The 23,397-nt window shown below is 44.1% G+C and overlaps 1 protein-coding gene across 2 annotated transcripts in view; it reads right to left on the minus strand.

The window, feature by feature from the left end:
• Positions 1 to 23,397, minus strand: part of LINS1 (lines homolog 1) — a 48,876-nt gene that overhangs the window by 25,153 nt on the left and 326 nt on the right. The window contains exons 2-5 of one of the 2 annotated variants that reach the window (XM_040414245.1): positions 22,299 to 22,492; positions 8,268 to 8,461; positions 5,501 to 5,590; positions 4,911 to 5,052 (exon numbers count right to left, since the gene is read on the minus strand). In XM_040414245.1, coding sequence (XP_040270179.1) covers positions 4,911 to 5,052; positions 5,501 to 5,590; positions 8,268 to 8,461; positions 22,299 to 22,464 — 592 coding nt within the window. In that variant the 5' untranslated portion in view covers positions 22,465 to 22,492. The remainder of the gene's footprint in view (positions 1 to 4,910; positions 5,053 to 5,500; positions 5,591 to 8,267; positions 8,462 to 22,298; positions 22,493 to 23,397) is intronic. The other variant, XM_040414246.1, reaches the window with a different exon arrangement.

A 23,397-nucleotide genomic window follows, 5' to 3' on the forward strand; every position in this document is an offset into this window, starting at 1 on the left:
ATAGAGGGGAATAAAACCCTTTGCCCCTCTCTGTTTTGGGAACCGGGCAAACTACCCCTTTGTGCAAGAGGGAGACCATTTCTAACTCCAAAGCATTTCTTCTTTCTGGATTTTTGGGACACGCTGTCTGGGCAAAAAAAATCTGGTGGATGAGAAAGGAATTCCAGACGGAATCAGTTTTCTATCACATTTGGGATCAAACTGAGAAAGCCTTCCCCCCCACCTGAGATCTGGCATCATTGTTGATTGTCCTTTGGTCTATTGTCCTGGGGTTCGAACAAAAAAAAAAAAAATAAAATAAAATAAAGGGAAGATCTTTTAGGAAATTTCTCCGTCTCTCCTGCCACTCTGCCTACCCCTTTGTCTTTTAAAACTAGCCTGGGATTTACAAAAAAAAAGGACGTTTTCTGAGCAACCGGGAAACCCCTCTTTATCTGAGGCCCTCTCTAGGATGTCATCAAGCGAGGAACAAAACAGCCTAGAACCCTCACATGGAAAAGAGCAGAGTCTAGACTTGGAACCCTGATCCCCCTTCCACGATTTAAGACAGATCGACATGGCAGCTGCTCTGGCAGAAAAACGGATCGTATCAGTAGAAGCGTCCGCCAGGGAGTCTGCGGCTTTAGAAAATGTAGGGAGGGAAGATAGTAATTCCTCTCTAGGTATTTTGTCCTTAATATGAGCCTCCAGCTGATCTAACCATAGCCTTAAGGACCTGGAGACCCAAGAGGCGGCAATGGCCGGCCTAAGACTTGCTGAAGCAGACTCCCAAGCACGTCTAAGATAAACGTCTGTTTTTTTTTTATCTAAAGGATCTCCTAAGCAGCCTAAAACATCGAATGGTAGAGCTGATTTTTGGGCTATTTTAGCTACCGGGGCATCTACCGTGGGGGCTCTGTCCCAGATGCCAGCTACTGACTCCTCAAATAGATATTTATTTTTTACAGAATTATGAATGAAAAACAATTCAGGATTTTTACATTCTTTTCTGATAAGAGCTTCGATATTTTTATAAAATGGAGAAAACTCTGACTTTTAGGGCAGAGACCTTCAAAAACCTGGCAATAGATTTAGGTTGTTTTATATCCTCTAATTGCATGGTGGCTTTAAGTAAAGAATCTATCTTTCGGTGGAAAAAAGAGCCCTCCCCGTTGAATCCTCATTTGAAGAGAAGAAATCATCTGATAAGGCCTGGCCGGATTCTCCATCTGCATCCTCCCCAAAAAAATCTGAATCAGAGTCCTTATTATAGGATTTAATAGTAGATTTAACTTCTGACTGCACCAAGGCCTTAATATTTCTAGATAAGCGAGACTTTTCCATAACCAACTTATCTATACATGCTTGACATAGTGGTTTAACATAAGAGGATGCTAAAGCTACTCTACATCCTCCACATTCTTTATGTTTAGTCTTTCCGGATAATTTCTTTGGTGTTTTTGCTACCTACAACAATAAAGCAAAAACACCCAAAATTATTTAGGAGAGGATAAATCTCACCAATAGTAGAGTCAAGCTTCCCCACTCCTCAGGACCAATACCGGGCTTGTGGGTCTCGAGGGCTCAAGGGGGTCGGCACTTCCTGCATCACCTGGTTCCAACATGCTGGTGGAAACCCAGATCCTGCACAGCACTGTGTGCACACAAGGCTGGCTGCCTTCCTTCTCCTGCTGCCAATTTATCAAACGCGCCTCGGCTCCTTTTAACTCTTAAGTCAAAAAAAGCCTAATCCAACGCATGAGGATGCCCACACCTCTTTCGAGCCGGCGCCCGGAAATTACATCAATGAGTCGGAAAGAGCCGTCCCGGCGCGCATGCACAGAACGCAAGAGAAGCACGCACCGTCATCTTGGAAGCAGGACGCCAGGCACCCTGCTGCAATGGACCAGGAGCCGCCTGAACACGGCCACAGCGGCTCCCCAATGAGGCTTGGGACGAGGCAGGAAGAAGAGCAGGCTCGTCCAGCAGCTCCCAAGGAGACTGACGCCGCCAGGGATAGGTCCCTTTATGGTATAATAGAACCGGACAACCCCAGCCTCCTGAGGTGAGAACCAAAGCAACGGTAGGAGCCAGAGCTCCTCAGGTACCTAATATCCGGAGGACAGGAAACCTGATCTGAGGTGTGAACCATTTTCTCTCTTCAGGTTTCCTGTCCTGGATGGGAGGTCCTAGTTGCATGGGTGCAGTCATAGGTGAGGGGAATAATGGCTGGGTTGTTATGGAAACCTGGTGTAAAACTGGATGTGGAGACTAAGGACCTGTGAGCTTCTATTGGCTGATAGGGACATGTGATCGTGTGTATGACAATTGGGATATGAAGAGAAAGACCTGCAGGCTTCTATTGGCTAATGTAAGTCAAGTAATGTGCCATATTTGCATTTTTTGGGAATATCTCAGGAATGGTACGTGCTAGAGAGCTGTGACCCCCCCACAAGATTTCTTTCCAGGTAGCAAGGGATGTGTATACCAAGTTTCGTTGAAATCGATGCTTGCGTTTGTGAGTGATCGCGGAACATATATATATATATATATATATTATATATATATATATATATATAGTAAACTTGATCCTCTAAGAGAATATGCCCATTGTCATACACAAGCCTGTCCAGTGAATATGGATGAAGCATTTGTAAAGAAAAACTTATCAACTCCTCCTATGGTCACAGTTACTGCCACTATACCTGATGTGGTTCGAGATATTGCCCAGGGGTGCATTGACACCATGAACGGTTAATGACTGTCAGAGCCATGATGTGATCCAGGTACTATATACTAACGATGCAGACTAATTACTGAGTAATACTCCATATAACCTTTATATTACACATTTACATAGAAGTAACTCAGCTCTCCCAGCCTCTTAGCATAGATCTGCTGTGCACATAGGGCACATTTATTAAATCTCTATACCTGGTGGTGGATCCGCTGTGGTTATGAAGAGCCACAGGCTTCAAAATGTAACAGCTTCCTTGCTGTCTTACATTTAGACCAATTTATTGTATCTTCTTAAAATCCATTAGCCGGCTTGAGTACAAAGCAGTCCACAGGTTTCAACATAGGAGTCTTAATCAGGACCAAAACTCTTAGGCCCCATTCACACGTCCGCAATTTCATTCCGCATTTTGCGGAACGGAATTGCGGACCCATTCATTTCTATGGGGCCGCACAATGTGCGGCTCCGGAAATGCGGACACGCATTTCCTTTCCCGAAAAAAAATAGAACATGTCCTATTCTTGTCCGCAATTGCGGACAAGAATAGGCATATTCTATTAGTGCCGGCGATGTGCGGTCCGCAAAATGCGGAACGCACATTGCCGTGTCCGTGTTTTGCGGAGCCGCAAAACACATTACGGACATGTGAATGGACCCTTATGTTGAAATGCGTAGACTGCCTTGTACTCCAGCCGGCTAATGGATTTTAACAAAATACAATAAAACGCTTGGATTTTAACAGTGGCCCGATTGCTGGACTCTGCAGGATACAAGAATGTGGTGTGCTGCATTTTTGCCCTTTTTTTTTTTCGAACATATACGTCAAACAGAGTCATAAAATGGGATGTGAATCCAACCCTAAAATAGGTTTTAAGGCAGTCTGCTATCTTAAGCCTGTATTAGACAGGCAGATTTTCTGCCAGATGATCGCTAACAGGCATTTGTAGAAACGCTCATTAGCGATCATCTGGCAGTGTGATACTGCCGCTGAAGGAGCGGCAATCCAAATCTTTTGACATATTTAACCCCTTAGTGACCCCTGTTTTGGACCTTACTGGCCAAGTGTTTTTCTTCCCTGTGTTCCAAGAGCTATAACTTTTTTATTTTTCCGTCTATATAGCTTTATGAGGGCTTGTTTTTTTTTTGCGGGACAAGTTGTCGTTTTTAATGGCACCATTTTGGGGTACACATAACTTTGATTCACTTTTATAAACTTTTTCTGGGAGGGAGATGGGAAAAACAGCAATACCGCCACTGCGTTTTTAAGTTATAAATTGTACAGCATTCATTTTTCGGTATAAATAACAACATCTTTATTCTCTGGTTCAGTACAATTACATTGATACCAAATACATATTTTTTTTTTTTTTTACATTTTACAACTTTTTTGCATTGCCGCTTCCCAAGACCCATAACTTTTTTTTTTTTATTTCTATGGAGTTTTTTTTTTTTAATAGAAAATGTTTTTTTTTTTACGACTTAATAGTCCCAAAGAGGGCTATAACAGACAGTTTTTGATTGCTTTTAAAATGCAATGCACTATCCCTATAGTGAATTGCATTTTAATGGCAATGCTATTCTAACATTGACCAGCAGCTGCACCAGAGAGGCGGAAATTATTGAAGGCTGGTCTGGGGCCTACATCAGACCCCAGGTAGCCTTCACACACATCGGCACCCCACGATCGCATTTGCGAGGCGCCGATGGGAGACAGAGGGAGTCCGTTCCCTCTGTCAGCACTTTACATGCGGTGGGTGCCATTGCCCGCGGCATGTAAAGTGTTAAACAGCCCGGATCGTCACTCCTGCCGGTCCGGGCTGTTAGAGCAGGGCCGCGGCTCTCATGCAAGAGCCGGGTCCCCGCTCCCAGCTGCACGGGGGACCAGTGCAGCGCTTAGACTGGGCCGCCGTTAAAAAAATGAAAAAACGCGGCCCAGCCTAAGACCCCTTACTGATCGGTGTAAAAACATGTATTGGTGGTCACTAAGGGGTTAAAAATGAACGATCTGCTGCTGGAAAACAATGATTCAGTATAGGGAAGAGCGACGGCATTGCTCCGTCCTATACTGAGGCAGAGATTGCTGCATGTAATAGCGGCGGTCTCCGCTACTAGCAAGCAGACGATTAGCAAGTAATGCTGTCTAATACAGCCTTTAGTTGTGTTCTGCACCGGTAATAATGAAATATAATCCTACCTGCCTTTCTGATCCTCTCATCCACAAGGATTCCTTTGTAAACAGCCATCAGAGACATCAGACATTGCATCAGGGCGGGGGATCCTGGGTCATCACTGAAGGTATTTAGGCAGAACTGAAGCCAATGAGGATTCACTTCGTTCTAGGGAAACAGGGACAGTGCATGGAAAATATATTAAGTGACAGATCACCTGCCTAAAAGTGTGAGGACGCCCTTATACTTAGCGGCCCTATCTATACAAGCCATAATCACTGCTAAGCAGCCTCACTGTCAGCGTTCCAGCCCCCCAGTCACGGAGATAATTTAAGTAATCCCAAGGGTTAGGGTTAGGCTAATCCTAACCCAAGGGATTCATTTCACTCTGCAACATATATTTGCAAATAAATAGCTTCCAATTTCGGAAGATCACGCCGCCGCCCCCCGGCAATCAAGAATGTATGTTGTAACATGGGCAGTTCAGTAGACTACACCATGCAGTCTGTAAGCTTGTTCCTCAACTTCCACAACCACAGAGCACTCAAACCCATTTCAATCACAGATGTTCAGTAACAGTCAATTTATGAAAGTAAAAGAGGAAAGTTCTGTTCACCTTGAATTTAAGTTGATATAGCACCAAATAGGAGAGGCACTTGGAGGAGATGTGTGATAGCACCTTATCAGAAGTCTGTAACAGTCCAATCTGCACAGAAAAGAAAGGTGACAGTTTAATGTGCGCCAGAGAGGTTGGCCTATTCTTACGCCCACTGCTGAGGATTCTCCATGGCGGGATTTTGTGTGGAAAGCTGAAGTGTGTTTATTTATTGAGAAAAAGGGAGAAAGCTGCTGCCAGACACTTATCACCCAGGAGAACAAAAAGATCAGCCAAAAATAGTCACTTCAACTGATCCACCTTAGGGGAGCTCTACACACACACATCATGGCGGGTTCGGCCACCAGTCTATATGGGGCCTTTACCACCTTACCCCCTGTAATGCAAGGCAATTTGAAATGAGATTTTAGAAGTTATTCCTAAAAGCTCCTTTACATGGGCCAATGATTGGGGCAACTTTCAGAAGGTGCCACTAACCACTCACTGAACAAGCAGATGGTGGTTCATCAGGTGAAGGCATTGCTGGTGCAGACACCCATCTCCTGGTTTCTGGGCAGCAGGTTGTGCCATCTGAACAATGATCTGTTGCCCAGAAGTAATGCATGTTTATGGGGACGGGCGATCACCAATGTTTCGTTGCTGATAACTGCCGGCTGTGTTGCCCCATGTAAAGTCACTGGAGATGTCTCCGCTTTAAAGGGTTGAACCAGCTTTTATGTTAATTTTTAATTTGGGCAGTACAGAGCTAATCCTATAGTTAAAAAATAGTCACTCACCTGGTCCTCGCCTCTCCATTCCAGTAGAGGGTCTGGTCAGCCCCCTCCAGTCACAGGCCTGTACACATCCAGACAGGGTCACGTGCACCATTGGGCCCAATCATTGGCCTCAGAGGTGACAAGTCCCCAAGGAACATATGACCCAGCAGTGATGTGCCGTTTAGGTACACGTCACAACTAAGGCCAACGATTGGCTGCAGCGGCACAGGTGACCCTGTCCGGAACTTTACAGAGCGAGGACAGGAAGAAGCCAGACTGGATCCTTAACACTGGAAGTGCATGATGGAGGCCAGTGGAGTGGGCATGCTAGAAGGAAATCATAACAGACACCCTTTCTGCTTAGTGCCCATGTGAGTCCTCCTCTCTGCAGGACTGGTGAGCGGCTCCAATAGCAACAAACGCAAACAAAAGACCCCCAATGGACTGAGCAATTATTTATCTGGAGGGGCATGTTCCATAATAGATTGTGTTTACGATATTATTTTGGACCATAAGAAAGCATGTTATGGTGTTAACCCTAACCTTTTAGGGGGACACTTCCATTTTTAGTTTATGAACAACAAGTGGATGGTTTCCTGGATTTAAAAAAATTTACATCTCTTCATGTATGCTAGTTCCTGTCTAGACTTAGCATGGCATACAGTTTTGCTTAAAGGGCGGTAATATTCATGACCCATCGTCAGGATAGGTCATCAATGACTTATCGGCGGGGGTCCGACTTCCTGGATCCCTGCCAACTAGCTGTTTGAAGAAGAGGCTGCACTCCATGCGAGCGCTGTTTCCACTTAATTAGGGCTCATTCAGACGGCCGTATGAAGTAGTCCGTCCGCGTCTGCTCCGAAATGTTGCAGAACCATTCATTTCAATGGGTCCGCAAAAGATGTGGACAGCACACCGTGTGCAGTCTGTAGTTCCGTTCCGGGGACCCGCAATCACGGACAAAAATAGGCATTTTCTATTATAGTTGCGGCCATGTGCAATCCGCAAATTGCGGAACACGCATGGCCGGTATCCATGTTTTGTGGATCCACAAAACACTATGGTCACATGAATGAGCCCCAACACTGCACTTAGTCTCGGAAGTGCAGTGTAATACAGGTACCCACTCCATTCAAGTGAATGGAGTGAGTACTTGTATTACACTATGCCGTCGTGCCACAGGAGACGAGACGTAGTGTAATGAAGAGGAAGCAGCGCTCACATGGAGCGCCGCCTCCTCATCTCACAGCTGACTGGTGGGGGTGCCGGGTGTCGGACCCCCACCATTTAGATATGGATGACCTGTCCTGACAATAATAACCCCTTTAACGCTCTCAGACCATCAGTGTGACCAAACTGAATGAGTGACTGAGCACCACACCTCCCTAAGGCCCCTTGCAGATGAGTGTGTGTCACATAGCATCATAAATCAATCTAATGCTATGTAACCCTTACAGTTCTAGAATGTATTAGATGACACTGACATAATGCTGCCAGTGTTATTTAATACATTCCGGAACTGTAAGGGTTACATAGCATCATAAGTCAATATAATGCTATGTGACCCCGTCAGTGGTGGGAGGTCAGGCCAGGAGCTGCGCTGCGGACTGGCAGCATGACACATGCTAGTCTGCAAGGGCCTTATGCCACCAGTTGAGTGGCTGGTCAGAACCAATACTAATCAAGGCACTGCTGCCAGGTTTATCTAGAACTATCAAGAAAACAACAAAACTGTCAATCATTCCACTCCTCAACCTACTATTCTAATGAGGATTACTCTTCAGATATAATTTTCCCCTCACAGCAGCAGTAAACGGACAACAGACTTGCATTCCACTGAACAGGATGGGGATGGAGTATGAGGAGAGCCCCGTCTTCCAGACACTCCCCACCAAGCAGTAATGCCAGAGTGGTCACCAATTGGGGTGGGCGAAGACTGCCAACCCACAGGTCTCCACGAGATCAGATATTCATGATCCCTTTGTCAAGTTTTACACATGCTTGATCCTTACAATTGTTGTGTCAGCTCCATTTTGTTGCAGCAGCTCCAGCACTCGGGAATACTGACATCTAACTTGCGGTTCAGTGCAGAGGTTCTCAGCTTTGATGATCAGGATCTGGATGAGGGACAGCTGAAGCAAGGTAACATCTCGGGCTACCCATGTGGTGGCCAAGTAAGTCTCTGTTCCAGCATTTTCATGTATTGCTAAAATTAGAGAGAGCAGAATTGGTTAAGGAAACATAGAATGTGTCGGCAGATAAGAACCATTTGGCCCATCTAGTCTGCCCAATATACTGAATACTATGAATAGCCCTTGGCCCCATCTTATATGAACGATAGCCTTATGCCCATGCATGCTTAAACTCCTCCACTGTATTTGCAGCTACCACTTCTGCAGGAAGGCTATTCCATGCATCCACTACTCTCTCAGTAAAGTAATACTTCCTGATATTACTTTTAAACCTTTGCCCCTCTAATTTAAAACTATGTCCTCTTGTAGCAGTTTTTCTTCTTTTAAATACAGTGATACCTCGGTTCACGAACTTAATTCGTGAACTGACTCTGGTCGTGAACCGAATTGGTCGTGAACCGAGGCACATTTTCCCATAGGGTTAAATGTAAATCCAGTTAATCCGTGCTGACCTTTTTTTGGGGGGTTTTGAAGCACAAAAATATGAAACAAATTACAATACACATTAGTACAGTATAGTAATGTATAAAGAGAGGACACTAACCTTGCTTGAGATGACTTCTGGCATGGAGGAAGGCAGGTGGGAGGCAGTTATTGTTTGGAGGGAGAGTCCCCCTCCATAAGGACATCAGGGGGATCTCCTTCAGGGGTTTCCTCTCTCCTTTGTCTCCTAGCTGCAGGCTCAGTTTTTCTGAAAAATCTGTCCAATGTCACTTGTCTCTTCCTGCGCTGCATAACCCTCCGGAAATGAGAGACCACATTATCATTTCTCTCCACGGTCTTCCTACAGGAAGTCACGACCATGTGACAGCCTGGAAATAGCATTAAAATGGCCGCGGCTCCTGTCCGTGAACCGAGGCGGAGTTCGTGAACCGGAGCATATTTTTATGAACTTTTCTGTTGGTGAACAGAGTTGTTCGTGAACAGAAGCGTTCGTGAACCGAGGTATCACTGTACATAAAGGGAATCAACAAGGTAAAAGTTTCTAACATATCCCCTCTGTCTCATCTTTCTTCCAAGCTATACATGTTAAGGTCCTTTAATCTTTCCTGGTAAGTTTTATCCTGCAATCCATGTACTAGTTTAGTAGCTCTTCTCTGAACTCTCTCCAAAGTATCAATATCCTTCTGGAGATATGGTCTCCAGTACTGTGCACAATACTCCAAATGAGGTCTCACTAGTGCTCTGTAGAGCGGCATGAGCACCTCCCTCTTTCTACTGGTAATGCCTCTCCCTATACACCCAAGCATTGCTAGCATTTCCTGCTGCTCTATGACATTGTCTGCCTACCTTTAAGTCTTCTGAAATAATGACCCCTAAATCCCTTTCCTCAGATACTGAGGTTAGGACTGTATCACTGATTTTATATTCTGCTCTTGGGTTTTTACACCCGCAGGTGCATCATCTTGAACTTTTATTAAATTTTAATTGCCAGATTTTTGACCATTCCTCTAGTTTTTCTAAATCCTTTTCCATTTGGTGTATCCCTCCAGGAACATCAACCCTGTTATAAATCTTTGTGTCATCATCAAAAAGACACACCTTACCATCGAGGCCTTCTGCAATTTCGCTGATAAAGATATTAAACAATATGGGTCCCAGAACGGATCCCCGATGTACCCCACTAGTAACAAGACCATGGTCTGAATATACTCCATTGACTACAACACTCTGTTGTCTCTCCCTCAGCCACTGCCTAATCTATTCAACAATATGGGAGTCCAAGCACAAAGACTGCAATTTACTAAAGTCTAGATAAGCGATGTCTACTGCACCTCCGCCAACTATTATTTTAGTCACCCAATAAAATAAATAAAAAAAAAATAATAATATTAGTTTGCCATGATCTCCCTGAAGTAAACCCATGCTGTTTTTCATCTTTCAATCCATGGGATTTTAGATGTTCCACAATCCTCTCCTTAAGTATGGTTTCCATTAATTTCCCCACTATTGATGTCAGGCTTACTGGCCTATAGTTGCCCGATTCCTCGCTACTACCTTTCTTGTTATTGGGCACAACATTTGCTAATTTCCAATCTTTTGGGACCACTCCTGTTACCAGTGATTGGTTAACCGCTTTACGTCCGCCCATAGGATATAAAACGTCCTATGGGTGGACGTCTATTTCTGAAAGCACGTTTTAGAACGTCCTTTCAGAAATAGCAGCTGCACGCTAATCGTGCAGCTGCTGATCGGGTTGCCCGCTGTCAGTGACAGCAGGGCAACCCTAAGACAAGGCAGGGACAGTGCCCAGGTGTCCCTGCCTTCCGGATCGCTGCAGACACAGCGCTCACCGAGCGCTGTGTATGCAGAGAAGGAAGCGCTGTGCGCTTCCTGTTCCGGCCCGGCGGTCATGTGACCGCCGGGACCGGAGAGTGCAGGGGCTGTGTGAGGTCTCTCAGAGACCTCGATCAGCCGTGCTCTGAGGCTGTACAGCGCTGGATTGCTGCTGTACAGCCTCTCTAGGGGTGTATTTGTCCTGTAACTGGGGCTACTATGTCAGCCCCAGTTACAGGAGAAATCAACAGTGAAAAAAAAAAAAAGGAGGGAGAGGGAGAAGAAATATTAGGTATTGCCGCGTCCGTAAAAACCAGCTCTATAAAAATATCACATGACCTAACCCCTCGGGTGAACAACGTAAAAAAAAAAAAAAAAAAAAAAACAACCTGTGTCAAAACAAGAAATTTTTGTCACCTTGCATCACAAAAGGTGCAACACCAAGTGATCAAAAACGCGTATGTCCCACAAAATAGTACCAATAAAACAGTCACCTCATCCCGCAAAAAATGAGCCCCTACATAAGAAAATCTCTCAAAAAATAAAAATACTATAGCTCTCAGAACATGGACACATTAAAACAATTTTTTTGTTTCAAAAATGCTATTATTGTGTAAAACTTTAATAAATGAGAAAAAGTATACATATTAGGTATCGCCACGTCCGTAACAATGTGCTCTATAAAAATGTCACTTGACTGAACCCCTCAGGTGAACGCTGTAAAAATAAATAAATAGAAACTGTGCTAAAACAACCAATTTTTTGGTCACCTTGCCCCATAAAGTGTTATAATGAATGATCAAAAAATCATATGTACCCAAAAATAGTACTAATAAAACTGGCACCTTATCCCCTAGTTTCCAAAATGGGGTCACTTCTTGGGAGTTTCTACTGTAAGGGTGCATCAGGGGGCTTCAAATGGGACATGGCATCTAAAAACCATGTGGAGTTCCTTTTCTTCAGTTTATGACCACATGTGGGGTGTTTCTGTAAACCGCAGAATCTGGGTAATAAATATTGAGTTTTGTTTGGCTGTTAACCATCGATGTGTTAAAGAAAAAAAATTGATTAAAATGGAAAATCTGCCAAAAAAGTGAAATTTAAAAATTTGATCTCCATTTTCCTTTAATTCTTGTGGAACGCCTAAAGTGTTAACAAAGTTTGTAAAATCGGTTTTGAATACCTTGAGGGGTGTAGTTTCTACAATGGGGTCATTTATGGGGGTATCCACTATGTAGGCCCCACAAAGTGACTTCAGACCTGAACTGGTCCTTAAAAAGTGGGTTTTGGCAATTTTCTTAAAAATTTTAAGAATTGCTTCTAAACTTAGAAGGCTTCTAACGTCCTAAAAAAATAAAATGACATTTCCAAAATGATGCCAACATAAAAGTAGACATATGGGGAATGTTAAATAATAAATATTTTATGAGGTATCACTTTCTGTTTTAAAGCAGAGAAATTGAAATTTAGAAAATTGCGAATTTTTCAAGTTTTTGGGTAAATTTTGGATTTTTTCATAAGTAAAAGGTGAAATATTTTGACTCAAATTTATGACTATCATGAAGTACAATGTGTCACGAGAAAACAATCTCTGAATGACTTGGATAAATAAATGGCCCAGATGGCAGGTGGTTAAATAAATCTGTTAATGGTTTTGCTAGTTCACCGCTGAGCTCTTTTAATAGCTTTGGGTGTATCCCATCAGGCCCCTGTGACCTATTTGTATTAATTTTAGGGCTCTTTCACACTTGCATTCTTGTCTTCCGGCATAGAGTTCCGTCGTCGGGGCTCTATGCCGGAAGAATCCTGATCAGGATTATCCTAATGCATTCTGAATGGAGAGAAATCCGTTCAGGATGTCTTCAGTTCCGGAACGTAACGTTTTTTGGCCGGAGAAAATACCACAGCATGCTGCGCTTTTTGCTCCGGCCAAAAATCCGGAACACTTGCCGCAAGGCCGGATCCGGAATTAATGCCCATTGAAAGGCATTGATCCGGATCCGGCCTTAAGCTAAACGTCGTTTCGGCGCATTGCCGGAGCCGACATTTAGCTTTTTCAGAGTGGTTACCATGGCTGCCGGGACGCTAAAGTCCTGGCAGCCATGGTAAAGTGTAGTGGGGAGCAGGGGAGCAGTATACTTACCGTCTGTGCGGCTCCCGGGGCGCTTCAGAGTGACGTCAGGGCGCCCCAAGCGCATGGATCATGTGATCACGTCATCCATGCGCATGGGGCGCTCTGACGTCACTCTGGAGCGCCCCGGGAGCCGCACGGACTGTAAGTATACTGCTCCCCCGCTCCTACTATGGCAACCAGGACTTTAATAGCGTCCTGGGTGCCATAGTAACACTGAAAGCATTTGGAAGACGGTTCCGTCTTCAAATGCTTTCAGTACACTTGCGTTTTTCCGGATCCGGCGTGTAATTCCGGCAAGTGGAGTACACGCCGGATCCGGACAACGCAAGTGTGAAAGAGGCCTTAGACAGTTGACTTAGAACCTCTTCCTCTGTAAAGACACATGCATCAAAAGATTCATTAGTCTTCTTTACTAACTGAGGTCCTTTGCCTTCATTTTCCTTTGTAAAAACTGAACAGAAATATTCATTGAGGCAGTCAGCTAGTTCTTTATCTTCTTCCATATACCTTCCTTTTGTTTTAAATTTGGTAATTCCTTGTTTTAGTTTCTTTTTTCATTTATGTATCTGAAGAATGCCTGATCGCCTTTTTTCCCTGACTGAGCTAATTTCTCTTCTGCCTGTGCTTTAAAAGCTCTTATAAACTTGCTTGGTCTCTCTCTGCCTAATCTTATAAATTTGCCAGTCATCCTCTTTTTTTATTTTTTATTTTTTTATTACTAAATGCTATCTTTTAGTTTTTAATGATTTTGGCTACTTCTGCTGAGTACCACAGTGGTCTCTTCCTTTTTTTGCTTTTACTGACAAGCCTAATGCAATTGTCTGTTGCCTTCAATAGTGCCACTTAAGTAGTCCCATTTCTCCTGGACTCCAATGAAACTGTTCCAATCTGATAGGGACTCATACCACTAATCTAATTTTAGAAAAGTCAGTTTTTCTAAAATTTTTGTTTGTGTGGTGTGACTCAGTCACTGTACTTATAGTAAACCACACTGACTGGTGATCACTAGATCCCAAGCTTTCCCCTACAGTAATATCAGATACCAAATTCCCATTTGTGAATACTAAATCTAAAATGGCCTCCTTCTGGGTTGGCTCCTCCACTTCTTGCTGTAGAGATAATCCCAGTAGGGAATTTAGAATATCTGTACTCCTGGCAGAACTAGCTTTTTTTGGTTTTCCAGCTTACATCAGGAAGATTAAAGTCTCCCATAATGATAACTTCCCCTTTCAATGTAATTTTAGCCATTTCCTCAACTAGATCTGATTCTTTGACTTGGCTAGGTGGTCTATATATCACACCTACACGAGTTACCTTATGATTATCAATCTGCAACGTAACCCAAACTGACTAAATTGGTCTCGCTAACTTGTATTAAATTCGATTTTATGCTATCTTTCACATACAGGGCCACCCCTCCCCCTTTCTTGCCTTCTGTCTTTCCTATATAGAGAACACCCTGGTATTGTTATATCCCAGTCATTACTCCCCTTGAACCATGTCTCAGTAACAGCCACTAAATCTATATTCTCAGATGCCATTATAGACTCAAGTTCATTGACCTCATTCCCTAAACTGCGAGCATTTGTAGACAAGACTCTGAGCTTGTCGTCATTTCTTAACCTGTGTGCTACTGGCCTCTTCTGGCATTGTTCCGGGGGGCAGTCGGACTGCTGGATTATCACTCTTTTGCCCCCCTTTCCTAGTTTAAATGCTCCTTAGCAAATACTTTGAACTGTTCACCGAGGACATTCGTTCCCTTGAGAGAAAGATGCAAACCATATTTCTTGTACAGTTCTTTTCCATTCCAACAAGAGCTAACATGAGACACAAAGCCAAACCCTTGGTTCAGACACCATTCACCAAGCCATACATTAAATTCCTTAATGCGCATCTTCCTGTCATGCTGAAGGTTATGCACAGGCAAAACTGCAGAGAATGAAACAGTTGATGCAACCTCCCGTATATCATTACCAAGTGTGTGAAAAGCTTCCTTCACCTTTGAAAACACCTCTGGGACCCACACCTACACAGAGAACGGAGCAGGGAAGGTGGTGGAGGGCGCACTGCGCATGCGAAACCATCCTCCATTTATTTATATGGGGCAGTGGTGGCTGGGGTCCTCCAGCCACCACTCTGCCCCGGAGAGTTCTCAGCATAAACGAGGAGTCCCAGAGGAGGGACCTGTACCTATCAGACAATGGGGGCATAGCCTAGCGATATACCCACATTGTCTATGATAGGAATACCCCTTTAAGTCAACCTGGGTGACTAACTGGCAATAATTAGATTGCCCATTGTGTTCATTGATAGCTATATATCATTTTTATATAACAATACAATGCTGCCTAGTGGCCTGTACTGGTATATTCCACTAATAGCAGCTTTATGGCTGATCAAATACATTTGCGGTGGGTCTCAGTGGTTATGACGCCCGTTGCACACGGACATGTAAAGACAACTTCGTCCACAGTGGTCATGTACCATATCCTTGGCCTATCATCATCATCTCAACAAACAGTGCAAGGAGGACTGGACAAGCACCACAGAGAATGGCTCCGAAGAAAGAGAATCACTTTTTTTTTTTTTTAAAGGGGTTGTGTCACTTCAGGAGATGGCATTTATCGTGTAGAGAAAGTTATTACAAGGCACTTACTATACTAATTGTTATTATCCATACTGCCTCCTTTGCTGGTTGGATTCATTCCCCCCCCCCCCCCATCACATTAAACACTGCTCATTTCCATAATTAGCCTTTTCTTCAGCACAGATACAAAGTGGCCGGCACAGGATCAGCCTATGCATGCTCCCAGCCACCAGGGAGACTGGCATTTTTTCCTATAGTGTCCAAGCACGGCCATCGCTGATGGATTGTAGGGTGGTCGTAACTATGGAAACAAGCGGTGTATATAATGTGATGGAAAATGATATATATATATATATATATATATATATCTGCACACCCTGTGACCATACCCAAGAACCAACACCGAAGCAGAAGGGTCGGAAAAATAGAGGTGCTGTCATGGACTCTGGAATATCAAATTACTGGTGACTGTAATTATCATTTTTCCTCAATCGTCCATGACAGCACTAGGAGAGATTCCCGAGACGAATCAGGGTGGGACCACGGCCTGGAGAACCCTACGACCAAAGTGCTTATAGAAGGTCAATAGAGATGACCAAGTTGCGGCTTTGCAGATATCTTAAATTGAAGCTTCCGTTCTCTCTGCCCAAGAAGTCGCCACCGCTCTTGTTGAGTGAGCCGACCATCCCAGGGGAACCGGCTTCTGCAGGGAAACATAAGCTAAAGAGATAGCCTGCCTTATCCACCTGGCACTCACTCAGTGCACGCCGCACGGGATAGGAAGCAATCTCCACTTGAAATCCAAAAGAAATCCCGCTGGGATTTCTTTTGGATGCCTTATCCACCTGGCTAAGGAACTCTTACTAGCTGATTTCCCTCTGTTGGGGCCTGCAAACTGTATAAAACAAGGAAGTTGCTTTCCTCCACCCCATAGTAGCCTCTAAATAAGCCAATACACATCTAACATCCAAATGATTGAAATTTGGCCTCCTTAGGATTTCTAGGGTTATCACAAAAGGAAGGGAAAATTACTTCCTGGCCCTTGTGAAAATCCGAAACTACCTTGGGGAGAAATGCTGGATCGGGACGAAGGCTAATCCTATCCTCCTGAATGGACATATAAGGAGGGTTAATGGAAAGAGCTTGCATTTAACCCAATCTCCTGGCTGATGTGATGGCCACTTAGACACATTTTAATGTTAGGACTTCAGAGAGGGGTTCAAAGGGCGCTTTAACCAAGGCCCGAAGGACCAGACCATGGTCCCAAGGAGGGACTCTTGCGACCCTAGCTGGGATGTTTCTAGCAACAGCCTTACAGTTACAAAATCTAGCAATTAGAGGATGTGCAGCCAAACTTTAATCAAACAGGTCACTTAGGGCCGGCATCTGAACTTTTAAGGTACTTTAGGCCAACCCTCTATCTAACCCCCTTCTGGAGAAATTCTAAAATCCTTGGAATGCCAAGCTGACAGGAAGGGGAAGGAGGAACCCCTAAAAACTTAAAGGCAACCGACCATACTCTAGCATATATGCCTGTAGTCACTTTCTTCCTACTCTTTAATAAGGTAGAGACTACTGAACCCGATAGCCCCTTCCGCATCAGAAGAAACCTTTCAAAAACCCATGCCGTCAAGTGAAGGCCCCTGACTGGGGGATGTATTACTGGGCCCCAAGACAAGAGATCCAGAATCTCCGGAAGCACCCATGGCTCCCTGACCGACAGTAGTCTTAACCAGGTGAACCATGCTCGATGGGGCCAAAAGGGGTCTATCAAAATCACAGAAGCCCTGTCCTGCCTTATTTTGTTTAACACTTTGGGAATTAACTGCAACGGAGAGAATGCATACAGAAGACCTCTGCCCCAAGGCTGGAGGAAGGCATCTACTGCTGTGGGAGAATCCCCTGAACAAAGGGAAAAGAACCTTCTCATCTACCTGTTCCTTTCCATAGCGAAGAGGTCTATATCTGGCAACCCCCACCGACTTATTATTTTGGTAAAGACCTCCTGATTCTAGGACCTTTCCCTCTGGTCTAGTTTGTGTCGACTCAGGTAGTCCTCTTTCCAATTTTCTATACCTCCGATATGTAGGGCTAACAGTGACAACACCTTCCCCTCCAACAAAGGAGAAAATCTGACTCGCAATTCCTATCAACTCTTTGGATCAGGTTCCCCCCTGATGATTCAAGTAGGCCACCACAAAACCATTGTCAGACAAAACCTTTAAATGTCGTTTCTGAAGCCACGTCAGAATCTCCCGCAGAGTCTTCAGAACCACCATCAATTCTTTTGCGTTGGAAGAAATCTCTCAATCTGAGCTGTCCCAAGATCCCTGAAAAACTCTGTCCAGAACATGGGCCACCCCAACCAGACAGACTGGCATCTGTAGTAACTACTAAAGGGTTTACCACCTTCAACGGGACCCCCTAATCTAAATTCTCCTGCACAAGCCACCACTCCAGCGACCGACGGGTCCTCCTGGAGATGACAATCTTGTGGTCCAGCTCCTCCAATCTCCCTGACCAAAACTGGACAATCTCGCACTGGAGACACCTAGAATGAGCCTATGCCCACAGAACTGCCGGAATGCAAGAAATTAAGGTACAGAGTATGGACATAGCTTTCCTGACTGAAACGTAAGGACATAGAATCAGATCCCGCACCACTGACCTTACTTTCTCCACTTTGTTCAAGGTCAAAAAGGATCTCTGGGAGGTAGAGTCAAACATCCCCAGGAACCTTTGCGTCTGTTGGGGGATCATTCTGGATTTCTCCCTGTTCACAATACAACCCAAATGATTCCAGGAGCTGAATTACTTGTGAAAGACAATTCTGCCTGCATGAGGCCACTATTAAAAAATCGTCCAGGTATGGGACAAATAAGATGTCCTCTCTTATGTGAGCCGCCATCTCTGCCACCAGCTTGGTAAATATACAGGGAGCCATAGAAATCCTGAACGGAAGCACTTGGAACTGAAAGGGTCTTACTCTCCCCTTAAATCACAGTGCCACTCTCAGAAACTTCTGATGACCAGGATAAAATCGGCAGATGGTAATACGCATCCTTTATAGCCAGCACTACTATAAAGCAGTCCTTGTAAAGAAGATCTATTACAGATCTGAACGTCTCCATCTTGAACTCCCTGTATTTCAAAAATTTGTTCAAACCTCTTAAATTTATAATTGTCCTGTAATCCCAGTTTGGCTTCTTTACTAGAAAGAGATTGGAATAACCTGAACCTTCTTCTCCAGAAGGGAAAGGAATAAAGAGCACCTTTTCCTAACATATCCACCTCCCTTTCTAGCGCCCCCTGAATTTTTTGACCCATTTCTGAAATGAAAAATTATATATTTTGGCGGGGAAGAACAGAACTCCAACTTGAACCCCTCTCTTAGAGAGGTTAAAATCCAACTGCTGTTGGAAAATCTGGACCAGGCGGGGAGAAAGTTTGACAATCTTCCTCCCACCCTGGTGTAATTATGTATTCTCTAGGGGTGCACCGAAACTCCGGCGGCCGAAAATATCGGCCGAAAATGGGCCTAATCCATTTCGGCCGATATTGGTACATATCAGCAGAAAATATAATAGCCCCGCCCCGCCGCTCCGGTATACTAATATAAGATGTCATTCATTTATTGGTTATTAAACATGCCCCCTCAGTCCTATTACTACCTTACATCCTAATCGCATCTGTAGAATTCATGCAGGCCAGGCGGGCGGCAGCGTAACTCTTGTCATGTGCCTGAATGAAGCCGGCGGCGCAGGCAAGTGACGTCAGTGAGAGACGCGCCGGCCGCCCGGCTTGGGCTGCCTGAATTCTACAGAAGCGATTAGGATGTAAGGTAGTAATAGGACTGAGGGGGCATGTTTAATAACCAATAAATGAATATAACATCTTATATTTGTATACTGGCGGCAGCGGGGGGGGGGGGGGGGGGGGAGGCGGGGGCGATCTGTGGATGGCACAGTTATGGGCTGGGGGGGGGGGGGGGGGTCTGTGGATGGCACATATATAACAGTGCCAGCCACAGATCCCCCCCCATAACAGTGTCCGTCATCCACAGATCCCCCCCCCATAACAGTGTCCGTCATCCACAGATCCCCCCCCATAACAGTGTCCGTCATCCACAGATCCCCCCCCATAACAGTGTCCGTCATCCACAGATCCCCCCCCATAACAGTGTCCCCCCATAACAGTTGTTTTGTACAATCACTTGTGTATGAGGAAGCACCATGTTATATAATATGATTTATTAAATTCATGAAAAAGAATTATTAATAAAATCATTAAAAAAAAAAAAAAAGTATTTTAAAAGTATTTGGGCAAAAAGGCAGTTTCGGTTTTCGGTCAAGGGCATCCTGAATTTTCGGTTTCGGACCAGAATTTTCATTTCGGTGCACCCCTAGTATTCTCCTTCTTGGGAACAAAGCCCTGACCCCTGAACATGAAAGCCTTTTGACTTAGAATAGGAGAATTTCCATCTGTTATTCTTCCTACCCGGGCTCCTATCTTTACCGGGGAATCTTTTATTCTGACGAAAAGAATTATATTGCCTGCGGTAACCAGAGGGGAACCCCTTTTTCCTATCACCAGCTTTTTCCAAACTATCATCTAAACCAAATAAATACTTGCCTTCGCAAGGAATATTACATAGGCGTTTTTTTTTATCCCACATCTCCTGACCAATTCTTTAACCATAAAGCCCTCCGGGCAGAGTTAGATGAAGCGGCTCTGGCTGATAATCTAACAGCATCCGCTAAAAAGTCTGCCGCTTTAGCAATTACTGGAATATTCTCCAATAACTGCTCTCTGGAAACTCTCTTTGATCTGAGCCTCGAGCTGCTTAATCCATAAGATAAGAGCTCTGGCTGTACAAGTAGCAGCAATATTGGGCTTAAAGGAGGCCCCCACTGATTCCCATGTATGTCTAAGAAAACTGTCTGCCTTCCTATCCAGAGTGTCTTTTAACTGCCATAAATTGTCAAAACGGAAAAGTTTTGCTATGGGTACATCAATCTTTGGAGCCCGATCCCAAGATTGACAATCAGACTCCGATTCCTCAAAGGGATACTTTCGCTTAACTGATGATGGAATAAAATTTCAGTTCATCTGGATTTTTTCCTTCATTAGATATTAAAGTAGATAAATTTTTATGAATTGGGGGGGGGGGGGGGGAGGAGGAGAAACAAAAAACAAAACGTTTCTTCTTTCCTTCTAGCCCTTCAAACATTACATCCTGAATGGAAAGAACTTATTTTTGGTTCTTGATGTTCATAGTAGCTCTAACTGCTTTTAATAGCTGATCAGTATCCTGAATAGGAAAAAAGGGTTTACCACCCCTGTCTTCCTCAGAAGACAAATCAGAGCCCAGTTCCCCACTTTCTAACAAAAACTCATCTTCTGAGCTAGAGATATCAGAGTAAACTGACGGAGACTTAGGAGGAACTTTCTTGGATTTAAAGAGAACCTGTCACCAGGATTTTGTCTAAAACAAAATATAAAGAATGTGGATTGTGTAAAGCAAACTTGGCTCCCACCTATAGTAAGATACTTTGTCGCCCTTGTATTGAGTCTACAATTACAGAAGAGTCGCCTTCCATGATGAAATGCATGAAGAAGTTAGAGAGGAAGTGGGAAACGCACTTAAAGGGAACCTGTCACCGGGATTTTGTGTATAGAGCTGAGGACATGGGTCACATCTGCAATATCCAGTCCCCATAGCTCTGTGTGCTTTTAGGCCCCTTTCACACCAGCGTGACGGATTAGGTCCGGATGCGTTCAGTGAAACTCGCACTATTTTGCAAGCAAGTTCAGTCAGTTTTGTCTGCGATTGCGTTCAGTTGTTCCGTTTTTCCGTGCGGGTGCAATGCGTTTAGATGCGTTTTTCACGCGCGTGATAAAAAAAACAGAAGGTTTACAAACAACATCTCTTAGCAACCATCAGTGAAAACGCACCCGCACTTGCTTGCGGATGCAATGCGTTTTTTTACGCAGCCCCATTGGGGCCAGGGCTGCGTGAAAAGCGCAGAATATAGAACATGCTGCAATTTTCACGCAACGCAGAACTGATGCGTGAAAAACAACGCTCATGTACACAGACCCATTGAAATGAATGGGTCAGGATTTAGTGCGGGTGCTATGCGTTCACGTCACGCATTGCACCCGTGCGGAAAACTCGCTCGTGTGAAAGGGGCCTTATTGTGTAAAAAAAAAAAAAAAAAATTTAATAGATATGAAAATGAACCTGATATATGTCCTGTCCCCGAGAGGAGTCCAGCGTAAAGGAGACCAGCACCGCCCCGCATCCCCAGAATCTCCTCCTTGCTCCCCGACGTCAGAAAGCCAGAGCTCTATACACAAAATCCCGGTGACAGGTTTCCTTTAAAGGGATTCTGTCACCTGGATTTTAGTGACAGCTTTGAACATCATCACATCAGTCTGCAGTGCGTCCTGTGAGGCCGATTCCAGGCGCTGACATGTGTATCCACAGCGCATGCGCGATCTTATGGCTCAGCGAACGCATTCCGTGGAGCGAATACTAATGAAGCGCTTCCATTTTGTCTTATAGGGCGAAAAATACGGTAAGTCATCAATATCATGCCAGGGCAAAACCCCTTTAATGGCCCAATCTCAAGAAGGCCACTAATCTGATTTGTGTTATCCGTTTTCCGAGTAGCAGGATATAGTGGCTGTGATGCCTGCCCCCAGACACAAATGTACACGCGGCTGTGACGTTATACTTCGGCACAACCCATTCAAGTGACTTCGGTAGGAGCTGCCGCATGAGACACTGCTGCCATGTACAGCCGGTGGATGCCCTTAGACATGACAAAGATACACCAAGCTGCCTCACCTGAGCTGTTAGAGGCTTCATTTGCAAGACGTGGCATCAATAGTGCTGCACAAGCAGAGACGTCTTCATGTAGGGGGGCAGCTTGCAGCAACTTCTTGTGCAGCTCCTTCAAGTCTGGGAATGGTCCTTCCATCTCCTTGAGACACTTGAATAGTGTACATTTCATGAACGATCATTATTGGTGCCTAATCCTCCTAGACCAATAAAAAAAAAAAAAAAAGTCAAAACCAGTATATAGATACACAGCAGAAGATAAGCAGGCCCGGTCCATTTTCAATATAGAACATAAGACAAACAGGGAGGAATTTATCAAAATGGTGCAATTATCTTCCTGCACAGGAGCGTGCACCAGATTCATCAACAGGAGTTAGCCATGGAACATGCAGGTCATTGGTTAAGAAACCCAGCGTATCAGAGCTGTAGTTCTTATGGCGGCCAGCAGGTGGCAGGTCTCCATAGGGTAACACCAAATGTAATGGAAAAATAAATAATCAAAACTTACTTTAAAAAAAAAACAAACTGAATAAAAAGCAAAGTCAAAACACACTCCAAGAAGGTATATATAAAAAATAATAATAAATAATAATAATAATAATAATAATAATCCCGGAATAAAAAGTGATGCAACTATAAAAAAAAAAAAAAAAAAAAAAAAAAAAGTTATGGGGTTGGAATACGGTGAATTACTAAAACAAGAGAAAAACGACATGACCCAGAGAATGCAGGCAATAAGACCTCACAGAGAATGACAAACACCAGACCAGTAAAACTGTGGCAGAATAGCATTTTTTTTCCACCCCAATAAAACTTGGTATTTTTTTCCAGCTTCCCACTACATTGTATACATTATACAAATGCCATTAGAAAGTAAAACTTGTCCCACCAAAAAATAAATTAAAAACCTAAGCCAAAGCCCACATACAGATATGTGAACAGAAAAATAAAATAAAGTTATGGCTCTAGGAAGGCAGGGAGCATAAAAATGAAAAATAAACATCCTCCATGGCTTAAGGGGTTAAAGAAAAATTGGACAAAAACGTCCTCCAAGAGCCACTTCCCCCCGTGGTCCAGGAGCAGCCCGGGGATGGACGTTCTCCAG

The sequence above is a fragment of the Bufo bufo genome, chromosome 1 (genome assembly GCF_905171765.1).
Source record: "Bufo bufo chromosome 1, aBufBuf1.1, whole genome shotgun sequence".
NCBI classification, from domain to species: domain Eukaryota; kingdom Metazoa; phylum Chordata; class Amphibia; order Anura; family Bufonidae; genus Bufo; species Bufo bufo.